General features: G+C 53.6%; 1 protein-coding gene across 1 annotated transcript; it reads right to left on the bottom strand.

The window, feature by feature from the left end:
* Positions 1–4,263: 4,263 nt before the first annotated feature.
* RTN4RL2 (reticulon 4 receptor-like 2) lies at positions 4,264–13,024 on the bottom strand. The gene is made up of 2 exons (XM_008590543.1): positions 12,545–13,024; positions 4,264–5,636 (listed from the first exon to the last, which is right to left on the bottom strand). Exons 1-2 carry the CDS (start codon positions 12,998–13,000, stop codon positions 4,887–4,889), a joined length of 1,206 nt encoding a protein of 401 aa, XP_008588765.1. The 5' UTR covers positions 13,001–13,024; the 3' UTR covers positions 4,264–4,886.
* Between the last annotated feature and the right edge of the window lie 220 nt (positions 13,025–13,244).

Raw genomic sequence — 13,244 nt, 5'->3', positions numbered from 1 at the left:
CCGGGGGCTGGGGCGTGGGGTGGGGGTGGGGGTGGAGGACAAGGTCAGGTGGGTGCTGGCCGGGAGCTGAGTTCCACGGGGACGGAGGGGTGGACGTGTGGCCGCTGGTCCCCGGGGACGAGAGGCTTCCCCTCTGACCCTCCGCCCAGAGCGGGGTGTGGGACTCTCCCAGGGCCTCTGCATCCCGGGTCCGGAAGTTCAGTGTCGCAGGTCGCCACGAGGAGAGGGCGGGGCGTCCCGCAGGTGTCTGTCTCGCCGTCCTTTATTCGCCATCCCCGGTACCACCGTCTCTCTCCCGGCAAGAGGGTGGGATTTAACGTTTCTGTCTTTACATTCTCTCGTCTGCTGTCTGCCCCCCAACACCCCTCCCGGGGCCCTGGACTCCCCCACTTTAGTGTGCTTCATAACCCACCTCCACTTGTGCAAATGCAGACTCCAGGGCCCCCCCTCAGCGATCGGACTCAGCAGGTCTGGGGGGCTCAGGAATCAGCTTCCCACTTAAATCAGACTCAAAAGGGCCTTATTTTTAGAAACACTGGAAGGGATTGGTGGGCTTGAAAGATCAGACGGGCTTCCTTCAACAGCCCACACCTACACCCCTTCCCCAATGCTCTGGTGTGACGATACCAGACATGGAGAAGGGGAAGGGAGGCAGGGAGGGAGAAAGAGATGAACAAACGAGTCTCTCTGAGCAGGGAACTCCCCTCCCTTTCTCCGCCGCCTGCTTCTCTCCCCTCGGCTTCTGCTTCGTGGTCCTCCTCCTCTCTCACCCCACCAGCCTTGCCCACTTTCTTACCCCACTTCCCCTCCTCATCTGAAGTTCCTAGGAAGGCCAGAGGATCTTGAGGTGGGCGATTGGGGCCTGAGCGGGGATGGCAGAGCCAACCACAGTGCCCACCTTCAAAAGAAAGAGGCAGAGACACCTCTGGGGTTGGAAGCAGACCAAAGGAGGGAGGCAGGGCTTGAGGAAAGATGACAAACATGCGGGTCACCTTTCCATGGGCTATTGCATTCACTCCTTGTGACAACTCGATTTAGGCAGGCACTATTGTCCCCAGCTTACAAAAGAAAAACAAAAATAACACCCCCAAAAACTGACGTTCAGAGAGGTTAAGTAACTTGCCCAAGGTCACACAGCTAGTAAGTGGAAGAATAGTTAAGTCATTAACCCTTCTACTCCCCCAAAACCATTTCTCCAGGGGCCACTGGATAACTCCCAGGCCTACCCTCCCTGCCCCACCCCCCAGGGACAGTGGGGATGGGAAAGGGCATCGTGTACAGAGATGAGAGGAGATGCTCAGGTTTCAGAACGTCTGACAGGTCTGGCTGGAAGCATTAAAAATTCATGTAGAAACCTGACCTCAGCTGGACCTTGGGCCTGCCACCTGGACTGTCCCTGGCCTCAATGGCCTCTCAGAATTTGGTGGGCAAATTTCCCTCTGCAGGGTCCTAGTATTCCCACATTTTTATATTTCACAGGAGAGGAGTTCTCTTATGGATTAGGGATCTGAAGTCGGGAGCCAGTAGCTCATGAAAGCAGGGCTGAGAATCCTCCCCCTCACTCCGGGGGTAAGAACCTTAGAGGCTTAAGGGCTTATAACCTTGTCATCTGGCGTCCTTCTATTCCTCTCCCCAGGCAGTTAGATGCTCACTTTCAGTTTAGGATGACCAAAGCCTGACTGTGCTTCCTAAGGCGGCCAGTTGGGGGCAGCCAGAGTCTCTTATCTGCTGCTTTGAAGGGCAGTGAAAGAAGCCCCATATCTGGTCAGAGAGATGCAGTCTTGGCCTTGGAGAAGGGCTCTGGAGTATGTGATCCGAGAAAGGGGAGAGGTTGCGGGAGATTGAGGTGCCTTTTTCAGATTAGGGAGCATTCAAAGTAGGTTTGTGGGTTTCAAGTGCGTGATAACCGATGATCAGTATGATACAGTCTAGCTGGAGGGAAGGGTTGGGACGAGGCCATGATGGAGAAGCCGAGAAAAACAGTTGGTGTGGGACTTGAAGGATCTTTGCTGCTTTGCTAAGGTGTTTTATCTTTAACCTGTAGGCAATAGGGAGCCATTATAGATTCCTGAGTGACATAATGACATAATGTGAATTTTTGTCAGATGAATCTGGGCACCATAGCAAGCTGGGTGGGAGGTAGGGAGAGACTGACTGTAGGAAAACCAGTGAGGAGGCTATTGCTGTTTTCTTTTATATTCTAGGCATGAGGTAATGAGTAGCTGGAGCAGGGTGGTGGTGGGAATAGAAAGGAAGGGATGGATTGGGGCCAGGAGGGGGACGGGGTAACTGAATAGATGATGGAGATTAGAGAAAGGGAGGAGGAGTTAACTACAACTAGGCCGGGTGTCTGGCAGATGAAAAAAATGAAGAATAGGGGTACACTCACAGAATGTGGGAGGCGAGTGAATTTTGTTTTTTTCCAGGAGGTAGGGAAGTCTCCGACAAGTCCTTTCCCTTCTCTGGCCTCAGTTTCCCCATCAGACCACTGGTGGGGCTTGGACTGGGTGGCCTGGAACATCCCTCCTCTTTCAGGGTGTGTGGCTCAAGGCTGTAAATCTGGGTTGTTTGAAGAGGCGGAGGGTCTGCGCGTGTGAGATCGCTGAGCTGGCCACTCTGCCAGGTCCCAGTTGAGGGGGTGTTCATGCATGTCAGTGCTTGGGGTGCATCTGCCTGTTTGTGGGACTGGTGGGTGGTTGGTGTGCCTGCACGTGCCGTTTAGCTCCGCTTTGTGTGAGTGTGTGTGAGCAAGAGCTCGGGAGTGCGGGTGTGCACGTGATGGGCGTCTGTGGGTCTGTCTGGGCTGGTGGTGGTAGAAGTGGGGGCTGGTGGAGAGTGGCATTGCTATAGGCTTCTTCCTGAGGCTCACACACTCCTCCTGCTCTCACTGTTCTGAAATAGCATCTGGACTGAAGGCCCATGAATATTTCACAACGATAATTCTGTGACCTGGACAGCCTGATTTACCAGCATCCCCCCTCCCCCTGCCCAGGCCCCAGCAGCTCTTCCTCCATCAGAGCTCTTGCCTGGCTGCCCTCCCTCCCCCCACCCCAACTCATTAGCCTCCTCAAAGCCAGCCTGACACAGGACCCCCTGTAAGACCTCCCCTGGACTCAGAGTTCCCCAGGGGGTCCCTGACCAGCTGCTCTCACTGTCCTTCCACCTGCCCCACATGCTTATCCAAAGTCCACCTGCCTCCCTCATGCTTAGATGTTGACATCTTCCCGTTTCTTCCTTCCTCCTCTTCTCACCATCCTCTGACTTCCTTGGCCAGAGCCACAGAATCTCAGCATCCCTCCTCCTCAAGCCCTCTGTCTTCCCATTCCCACCTCCCAAGCTAGATTCTTAACCCTAAATTCAACCCCTCAAGCTTCTTTTCAATTGCTTCTGTCTGATGAGACTCACCCCTACCCCATCCCAAGTCCTTCTTTGTGCAGTCTCTTCCATGTCCCCAGCTTCTCCTCCACATACCAGAAAGACGAAGTTTCTAATCACACCTCAAGCTAGTAAGGCACCCCAACTTGGGATTCTTGTTCCTCTGATCACCCTAGCCCCTTGGAGAACTGCTTCTCTGCTTCTAGCTTGCTTGGAGAACTGCTTATCTGACCTGGTCCATCCCTGATGATTTTTATCTCACAGGAGCCAAGGGACAGAGACTGGATGTCTACAAGGCTGCTGTGTACAGCTGTGCAGCTGCACACTGCACCAGAGCGTTAAGCCAAAGGGGCAAGTGTGAGCTAAAATCCACCTTTAGCTGCTTTCTAAGGTGTTTGCTCTGGCATGGGCTGTGCTCCCCTGAAGAAGAGGTGCCTTTTTCAGATTTGCCCAAAGCCATGTTTGGGCTAGCTGTGACCATGGATGTCTAAGATAGTCCTTGCAGGGGAAGGTGGAAACTGCTTCTCTTTCATGATGGGACTGGGAGCCATTAGGCAGGCAGGAGGCCTTCTCCAGGCTTAGTTCCTCAGGTGCCAGACAACCCAGGGTTGGCTGCAGCTGCTTCCCCTGGACGAATGAGGAGAGGTGCCATCAGCATCTACTCTTGGCTGTCAGATTTCACCCCACCTGGGACTCAGGGTCACACCACCCTTCCTCAGGCTTCAGCTTCTTGTCATGGGGGAGAGTACACACCAGCTCCAGCCAGCGGGACGTTCTTTACTGCATGGGATGGTTCCCCCTTCTCTAACCCTCCTGGCCCTGAAATCCTTACAGTTCTAAGCCATCATCCCACTTTTGAAGTCCTGAGCCCACAAACCTTACAGGAGATAAAATAATAGAATTTTTTAATAAATTTTTTTTTTCCCAAACAACTTCTTTTGTTCTTCACCACACAGGGTCCACGGTGGAGAGGAAAGTTCTCTCCAGGTGCCCTCAAAAGTGTCCAGGGTAGACTTAGGAGAAAGTATTCCTCCAGCGTCAGGAGGTTGCAGGGGCTAGAACAAGCAAGGGCCCAGGGTCAGCCTGGCCCTGACTGAGGCATCCCTCCAAAGGGTCCTGGGTGGGGCTCCCCTGGGGGAGCTTCCAAAGGCTCTGCTGGTGGAAGATGCTCTGCAGACAAAATCCCCTCTGAAGTCCACTGCGGGCACCGGGAGAGGGGGTCAGCGGCTGCCTGGGGTGCCCCACCCCAGCCTTGGGATGGGGAAGAGTTAACGGCCAGAGTTGGGGAGAATAGGGCTGAGCCGCCATACAAGCCCTCTTAGGACTGCCAGTTAAGTCAGAACAGCTCAGGACACAGGGAACGGCGGCCTGGTCCCAGCGGAGGAGCTGGGAGGAAAAAGGAAGGCAGCAAGGCCGGGGACGTGGGCAGGGACTGGGGCCAGAGCCACCGGTGGGGGTCGGGCGGGGGGACTGGACCCCGGCCTCTGGCCTCTTCAGTCTCAGCACCGCAGTCAGAGGTGATGGGGCGCCAGGAGCAAGAGGCAAAGCAGCGGGGTGGGGAGCCCGGCCGAGAGCGCAGGGCCGCGGGAGTCCGGGGGCGCCTGACAGGCAGAGCCGGGGCACGTCTGCTCCCCGCGCTGGTCCTCGCCCCCGTAACCCCCCCAGTAGTCGTCCTCGGTGGGCGCGTCCCCGCCCTGGCGTCCCCGCGAGTCTTCGGCGGGCAGGTCTCGGTAGAGGGTGGAGGGGTCGGCGGGGGGCGCCCCGGCCTCGGCCACCCCGTACAGGTGGTTGGAGGAGCTGTTGCCGCGGGCGCGGCTGCCCGGCCGCGTGGGGGCCGCCGGCGGGCAGGCCTGGAAGTCGGCGTCGCGCAGCGCGCGCAGGTCCCGGCCCTGGCGCTCCGGGGGGGTGGCGCAGGTCACGTCGGAGCTGGACACGCGCGCGCGCTGGAACCAGGCCCAGAGCGGCCGCGCGCGGCAGTCGCACGCCCAGGGGTTGGCGTTGAGCCGCAGGAACTCGAGCGCCGGCAGGTCGGCGAGCGCCTCCCCGGGCAGCGAGGCCAGGCTGTTGTTAAACAGGTAGAGGATGGTGAGGCGGCTGAGGCCGCGGAAGGCCGCGCGGTGCACGCCCTGCAGCCGGTTCCCGTGCAGCAGCAGCCGGTCCAGGCTGCCCAGGCCGCGGAACACGTGCTCCGTGAGCAGCCGCAGGCGGTTCCCGTGGAGGAAGAGGTGGCTCAGGTTGGCCAGGTCCGAGAACAGGTCATCCTGCAGGGAGGGTGGAGGAATAGAAGGAGAGTGGCCTTGAGACAGGATGGGGACTCCTTTTGGGGTCTGGGTGAGGGGAAGGAAGGGGAGCACGGTGGCAAAGTAGAAAGGTTTTTCCCTGTTGACTCATAGAGTCCTGGGTTCGAATGCTGCCTCCTCTAATCTATTTGTTGTGGAAAAAGCGGTATAGTTGAGGTCAGTGGTTCTTAAACTTTAGGGTGCATCAGAATCCCTTGCAGATTTCCCGAACGCCGCCCCAGAGTTTCCAATTACGCATGTCTGGGGTGGAGCCTGGGAATCTGCACATGTTTATAAGCTCCCAGGTGCTGCTGCTGCTGTCGGAGGACCACCCTTTGAGAGTGAGAACCTCTGGTTGGGTTAAACAGGGAAACTGGGGAGCCAAGCTTTCTGATTCTGGAGCTGTCGTTAACTGACTATGCCACACCTTAGAGAAGTCACTCATTATCTCTGTGACTCAGTGTCCTCATCTGTAGAATGTGCACATTAAATGAAGCAACATGTATTAAGGTGCTTAGAACAAGGTTTCCATGCCGTAGGCATTCTGTGAGTTAGCCATCATTGTTAACTTTGCCAAGCTAGGAATCTCTCTAAGCAAGGTTTCTAAGGAAACCTCTATAAAATGGAGATGAATGTACCTACCTCATGGGTTTGTTCTGAGGATTAAAGAAGACAAGTCACATAAAGATCAGATGAGTTAAGTGCTGGACTCAGTGCTGGCACACAAGGATTCGGTCCAGTGATGAAGCCCACAGGCTCAGGAATTAGAGCCCCAGCTTGCCTTTTTCCTAGCTGTGTTATTTTGGGGCAAGTTATTTAGGCTCATGGAGTCTCAGTTTCCTCAGTATGTATAACAGGGAGAACAACCCCCTCAGCAGGCTGAATAAGGGTTAGATCGTATAATGCTCTTAAGGGTATAGAACCTGGAAGGTGCACAGTCGACCATCAATAAATGGTGGATATCATGACAAAAAGGGCTCAGTTGGAATTAGGTCCCATCCCTTTTTCCCTAGAAGAGGAACTCCGTGGAGACCAAAGGTTCAGCTACTAGGCTGGATTATTCAGGGGACCAGGTGTTAACTCCACCCCTCCTCCCACCCCAGGCAGCAGGGAAGGGGAAGGAAGCTGAGTTGCTGTCACCTGATGCCCTGCATCACTGCCCCCCTTAGAGGAGCTGTCCCACCTGCTAAGGGTCACCGAATCAGGCCATTTTAGTGCTGGAAGGACCTTAGAATTAACAGGGGTGGATATGACCTACAGTGGGGTGGAGATCATTGGACTCTGCACTTCAACCAGTTCACCAGGTACTTCTGATGATCAGCTGGTTTGCTATCTTCAGGATTCACCAGCCTAGCTGACTTTTTACAGAGGAGAGCACTGAGGCTCAGAGAGATGAGGGGTTTGCCAGAGAGGAGACCAGAGCCCCAATCCCCTGACCCCACCACCTTGAGGTCCTCCCCTCTTGTGCAGGGCATCGCTGTGGTCAGCATGTCCCAGGAGGTCTGGTTCTCAGGGCCAGGAGCATTCTCTGTGCTCAGGCCACCTCACCCTGGGGTCCTGTTTCCTGACTGGCTCTCCCTCCCGTCCCTGCCTGGGGAGATAATCCCAGATCCCCTCCCTACACCACCCTAGAGCCTGGTCGGAGGCCTCAGGTGGGGGAGGGCATTGACTCCCAGCCCACACCCACAGCCTCCACCTTCCTGTGCTCCTGCGTGTTCTCGCCCCCTCCCATCTGGTTTCCACCCTCTCCGCTACAGGAACTGAGCCTGCCAAGAGCCCTCCTCTTGGCCACATTGAGATCCGTCCCCCTCAACCTTCTCAGCTGCCTCTGACACTGGCATTCTCCGCCCGCCGCCCCTCATCCCCGCTCAGGTCTCCAGCTGGCTCCCAGTGCCTCCCTGGCCTCAGCCTGGCTCAACTTGGCCTGGTGCTCTTGTCCTTTTCCTCCTGGACCACCCAGCGAGTGGCCCTGAATCCCTTTCACTGAGACACCTAATCAGGGTTTCTGTGTTTCATAGAGTGTCAGCAAGAGTAGGGCACACCCAAAGATATATGGTCAGAGGATCAATATGGGAGAGGAGGAAGAGGGAACCCGAGTAATCGGCACCTTGGGGACTCTGGGAGGTCAGGAAGACCAAAGGTTCAGGGACCGTAGGGAATTCAAGTGCCTTTGACCTTCAGCTCCAATTTTTGGGCTGTAGAATTCTTTGCTTCCCACCTCCTCTCCTCCTGCCTGTATCTCTGCAAAAAGTCCTACCCCTGCCCTCTAGAAGCCTCAGCCTTGGGGTCCATTCCCTCTCCCCACACCCAAGCTGTTGTCAAGTCCCATTGCCACTTCCTGGGCTGCAGCTCTCAAATCCGGCCCTTCCTCTCTCCGCCGTTAAAACGGTTCTCTGTGCATTAATAAGCTCTTGACTTTCACAGCCCTAGCCCTCCCCCACCACCCTCTCTATATCACCCCCTCCCTCTGGCCTGAGAGCTCTGCTAAAGTCATCCTCTTCCATTTCAAAAACCACATTTCCCTCGCCTCCCCCCTGGCCGGTTCACAGCTCTCTGAATCCATTTGGAATCGTAAAGCAGCATCCCTGCCCCGTTCCCCAGACAGCATCCTGTTCTTAACCTTGCCTCCCTCCAACCTCCCAATTCCTGACTCTAGCACTACTTAAATCAGCTGCTGGGCTGTGTGACCTTGGACAGCTCCAGGTACCTCTCTGGACCTCAGCTTTTTCATCTGTGAAACAAAGGACTTGGGATAGTTGATATTTAAGAGCACATCCTCATCTGATATTTATGAGTTGGTGAGTCCTGGAATGTGCCTCATTCATTCAGCAGAGCTGTACTGCGTCTACTCTGTGCCAGTTGCCCCCGCTTGCAGTGCTCACCAGTCTATGGCAGGTATCATCATCATCATTTGTGTCAGCAGCAGCAAGAGATCAATTACTGAGCGCTCAACCATGTGCCAAGCTCTGTGCTGCACAGATCCTATGCAGTAACTTAAGCATCGCAACCCTGTGAGGTGGATACTATTATTAGGTCCATTTCAATGATTAGGAGAGGGAGGCTCAGAAAAGACAAGTGACTTGCCTGGGGTCCAGCAGCTAATATGCAGTGGAATGTGTGTGCGAATTCCAGAGACAGGGCTTTGAACAACTGCACTCTGGAGTCAGACGACCTGGGCCAATTCTAGGCTGTTTCCCTTACTAGCTGGGTAAGGGACACTGGTGTACTGGTGCCTTAGCTTTGCTGAGACTCAGTTGGTGTCCTCACTGTTAAATGTTAAATGATAGCTGCATTCATTGGATACTTAACTCTGCACCAGACATGGGGCTGAGCCCTTTTCAAGTAGTATCTCCTTTAATCCTCACCACACCCCCTGCCCTGAGGTACAGGTCATTATCTCCGTTTCACAGATGGGTCCATTGAGGCTCAGAGTGGTTAAGTAACTTGCCCAAAGCCACAGAGCAAATTGGAAGTGGGGCTCAAACTCAGATCTGCCTGAGTGCAAAGACTGCTTTCAGACACCATGCAGGCCACTGTAATGACTGAAACAGAGAACGGGCGTCTTCATCATCTGGCTACACTCGAGTAGGAAACATGCTCTCTGCTGAATCCCCAGCACCCAGAACACTGCCTGGCATGTAGTAGGTGCTCAGTAAATATCTGTTGATGAATGAGCTCACCTGGCCCAGTGCCTGGCATACAGCAGACAGTCTGTGAGAACCTGTACCTCACCCCGTCTCCATTTCTACCTTCCACGCCCTGAAAAGCTGTGGTCCCCTGTGCAGCCTCCTCCAAACCTCCCATCTCAGGGCATGCCTGGCTCCATCGTGGGTTGCACCTGCATCCTGTGGATCTCACCCCAGCCACACATTTTGTCACCCGCCTGTGGCATCTCCCAGCCTACTTCTGCCAGGCAGTTCACAGGCAGAATTGTCTCTTTCCTTTTCCTCTAGAAAGGGCCAGGTGTGAAGATGCTTCCTTCCCAATGATGCCCAGAACAATCCATGCCAGGGGTGTGCAGAACAAATGCTTCCCATTTCAGAAGATCCCCAGTGTCCACCCGAGGTCCCTTCTGCCCAGGCCTTTGCTGGCCCCAGGCCCTGATGACTATTCTTAGCCCAAGAGTCAGTGGAGGATTGGGTCATAATAAAATGATTTATTCAGCACTGAGCCATATGCTTTATAGACACTAACTCATTTACTCTTTACAGCCATTCATTGTCGAGGGTATTATTTTTGTTATTCCCAGTTTATAGATGAGAAAACTGAGGTTCAGAGAAACAACTTGCCTAAGGTTACATAAGTCAGAAAATAGCAGAGCAGGGATTCAAACTCAGGCCCTCTGACTCCATATTCCTTGTGAACAACTCCTATATATTGATAAGGAGGTCACGATCTCACTAGTAGTAGTTGTAGTAATAATAATGACACCAATAATAGCAGTGATTATAGTGCCCATATCCTTAAAGTGTGGCCCTGTGACTAAATGCCTTACATTTTAATCCTTACAAAACTTCTTAAATAACTATTATTAAGTACTATCATAGTTGCCAATTTATGAAGGAGGAAATAGAGGCTGAGAGGTTAAGTAATTTGTCCAGAGTCGTGTAGGAGCCAGGATTTGAATGTAGGTCTGGCAGACTCCAAAGTGTGTGCTGTAGAAAATGAGCCTATAGTTGCCAATTTATGAAGGAGGAAATAGAGGCTGAGAGGTTAAGTAATTTGTCCAGAGTCATGTAGGAGCCAGGATTTGAATGTAGGTCTGGCAGACTCCAAAGTGTGTGCTGTAGAAAATGAGCCCGTTCAACTGTGCTTCGGAGTGCTGTCCACCAGAAATGTAGTCAGACCATGTAGGCACAGTGCCAGCGCCTCCTGGCTGTGTGACCTCAGGAGTTTCCATTCCATGTCCCTAGTGCCCTGACTGTCCCTACTGCCAGGCTGTGATGAGGCTCAACGTGATGGTGGGAATGTATAAGCCCCCAGTCACACAGACAGTGGTTTAAGAGATTTGTGTTTAGAGGTCATTATATCTCCACAAAGCTTTCAGAACCCCAGCCTCAGTTTCCCCATTGTTAACATGGAGGTGAGAACAACCTCCCAACAGGGCTATAGAAGTGAGATGAGGTGGCCGAGTGCATTTCATAAACCATAAGGCACCAGGAAAATTTAGAAAGAAAAGAAAAGGGAGGGTGTGTTTGGGACCCACTGTGGCCTTGGTATAATTCTTAAAGTTGACCCTGATCTCCAGGATGGGGTCCAAGTTGTGCCACTTTACCGAGACCAATGTTAAATAAGGCTCATTTCTTTTTTAAAAATAGTGTTTTAACAAGCATTTATAGAGTGCTTACCGTATGCCAAGCACCATTCTATGTGCTTTACAAATTATTCATGCATTTAATGCTTATAAAATCCTTAGGAGATGGGTGTTCTTGCTACTCCCATTTTACAGATGGGAAAACTGAGGCCCAAGGAGGGGAAAAAATGTCACGTGCTTGTAAATGGTGGAGTCAATACTCTTAAAGTGTCAGCACAGTGCCTGACACAGTGTATGCCCACAGAGTGGTAGTGGCTGCTCTTATTACTATCAGTATTTATGCCCTAATAATAACATAAGACATATCTTTCTGACATATTACACATTTTACTTCTTTCCCTCCCCATTAGGATGCTATCTCTGTGCTGGCAGGGGTTTCGTCTGTTTTGTTCACTACTGTATTCTCAGCACCTAGCACATACTGGGTGCTCAACAAATGTTTGTTAAATTATTATTGCTACTGTTATTATCATTAGCATCATTAACACTGATCTGATTTTCTAACCAGCAGATTGGTGATTAGTTAGGCACCAGCCCAGGGTGGGGAGGAGGAAGAGCCTTCCAGATTTAGGCAGGGAGAGGGGAGATTTTGGGTCTCCTTTCCCCTGCCAGCCAGAGGCTACGTAACCAGGAAAGATTTCCTCCCAGGGTGGTTTGGAGGGTGTGTTATTACTTCCTGGGGAAATGCACTGGGAGGATTTGACTGTCAAACAGTCAACATTAACAACAACAATAAACCATAATTAGATCAATAATAATAACAATAAATAATAATTACTGTTATTTCTTCCATTTTCAGAGCATCTGTTTTCTAGCTGCAGAACAGAGCTTTACCCTTGTTTTTCTTCCTCCCTTGCACTGAGATGACAGGTTTGGGGAATGGGAATCTAGAAAGGGGAGGGTTTTCCCTTTTCCTATTACCCTGATAGTTGGAGGGAGGGAGAACCTTCTATGGGACACCAGTGGCAGTGGCTCTGTCTTTTTGTTCCACTTCTCCAGGTGTGGGAGGACTTGGTGGTGGATGAGAAAAGGCTACAAAGGCCTTTGGGCCGGGGTGCCTGGGGAAAGGCAGAGTCCCCCAAAGTCAAACCCCAGGAAAGGAGAGATCACAGAAAGAGACACAAACACACACCCAGACAGACAGGGGGTGTATGCAGAGTGGGTGTGTGAAGGGAGACAGACAGAAGAGGCAGAGACAGATGGGGGAGGCAAGTTAGTGAGAGAGGCAGAGAGGGACAGAAAGGGATAGACAGACAGACAGGCACAGGCAGAGGCAAGCGAGGGAGGGGCTGGGAGGGGTTAGCGGGAGATAGAGAGAGGCAGAGAGGGACCACAACAGAGGTAGAAAGACAGACAGAGGAAGACAGACAGAAGAGACAAAGCAAAGAAGAGCCCCTGGAGGAAGCAAGAGGGACAGAAGCTTAGAAGAGGGACAGAGAAATAGAGAGATGGAGATGCTGAGGCAGGAAGGTTGGCCTGGGGGGAGAGGAGGGACACACACAGGGATAGGGGAGCAGAGAGGCCCAGAGAAAGAGGGAAGCAGAAGAGGACTGGGGTGGGGTGGGGGGCAGCTCACCTGTAGGTGGAGCAGGCTGTTCTCCTGGAGGTAGAGGTACTGCAGGCTGACCAGGCCACGGAAGATGTTGCCGGGCAGGCTGCTGAGCTGGCAGCGGTACAGATGCAGCGACTGCAGCCGCTCCAGGCCCTGGAAGGTGTCAGGCTCCAGGGAGCGCAGGTGCCGGTTGTCCCCGAGGTCCAGTTCCTCCAGGACCTGCAGGTGGCGGAAGGTGCCCGGGTAGATGGTAGAGAGGTTGTTGGAGAAGAGCCACAGGGTGAGCAGATTGGGCCCAAAGGTGCCCGGCCGCAGTGTGCGGATGAGGTTGTTCTGCAGGAAGAGTCGCTGCGTACTAAGCGGCAGGGACAGCGGCACGGAGGAGAAGTTGTTGGCCTGGCAGCTCACGGTGGGTGGAGATGAGTAGCAGGTACAGAGCATGGGGCAGCTGGGGGCCACGGGGGGCAGGGCCAGGAGCATCAGCAGGAGGCAGGCCGAGGCGGGACCTGGTGGAGGGGGGAGAGTGAAGTGAAGCCTGACTGGGCGCTGGGTGCTGGGTGGGCTGTGAGGGCAGGAGTGCCAGCCAGGGGCCTGCCCGCCCACCCGCTCAAGGCCTGGAGCCCTGGTGCTCCTGCATCAGGCAGTTCGGGGTGCAACCTCAGAGTCTGCAGAGGCCTGGCCACTTCCACTTCTTGAGGCTCCTGGTATGTTAAAAAATAACGCC

Source organism: Galeopterus variegatus, unplaced genomic scaffold (genome assembly GCF_000696425.1).
Source record: "Galeopterus variegatus unplaced genomic scaffold, G_variegatus-3.0.2 Scaffold6194, whole genome shotgun sequence".
Lineage (NCBI taxonomy): Eukaryota > Metazoa > Chordata > Mammalia > Dermoptera > Cynocephalidae > Galeopterus > Galeopterus variegatus.
The sequence above is the reverse complement of the archived record's forward strand: the minus strand, read 5'-3'. Positions and strand labels throughout refer to the sequence as shown.

Bases quoted from the DNA above. Each gene is read 5' to 3' on its own strand.
- RTN4RL2 (XM_008590543.1), bottom strand. From the start codon at position 13,000: ATGCTCCTGGCCCTGCCCCCCGTGGCCCCCAGCTGCCCCATGCTCTGT. The intron at 5,637-12,544 runs GTGAGCTGCCCC...CCCTCCCTGCAG, and splicing joins ACAGCCTGCTCCACCTACAG to GATGACCTGTTCTCGGACCT.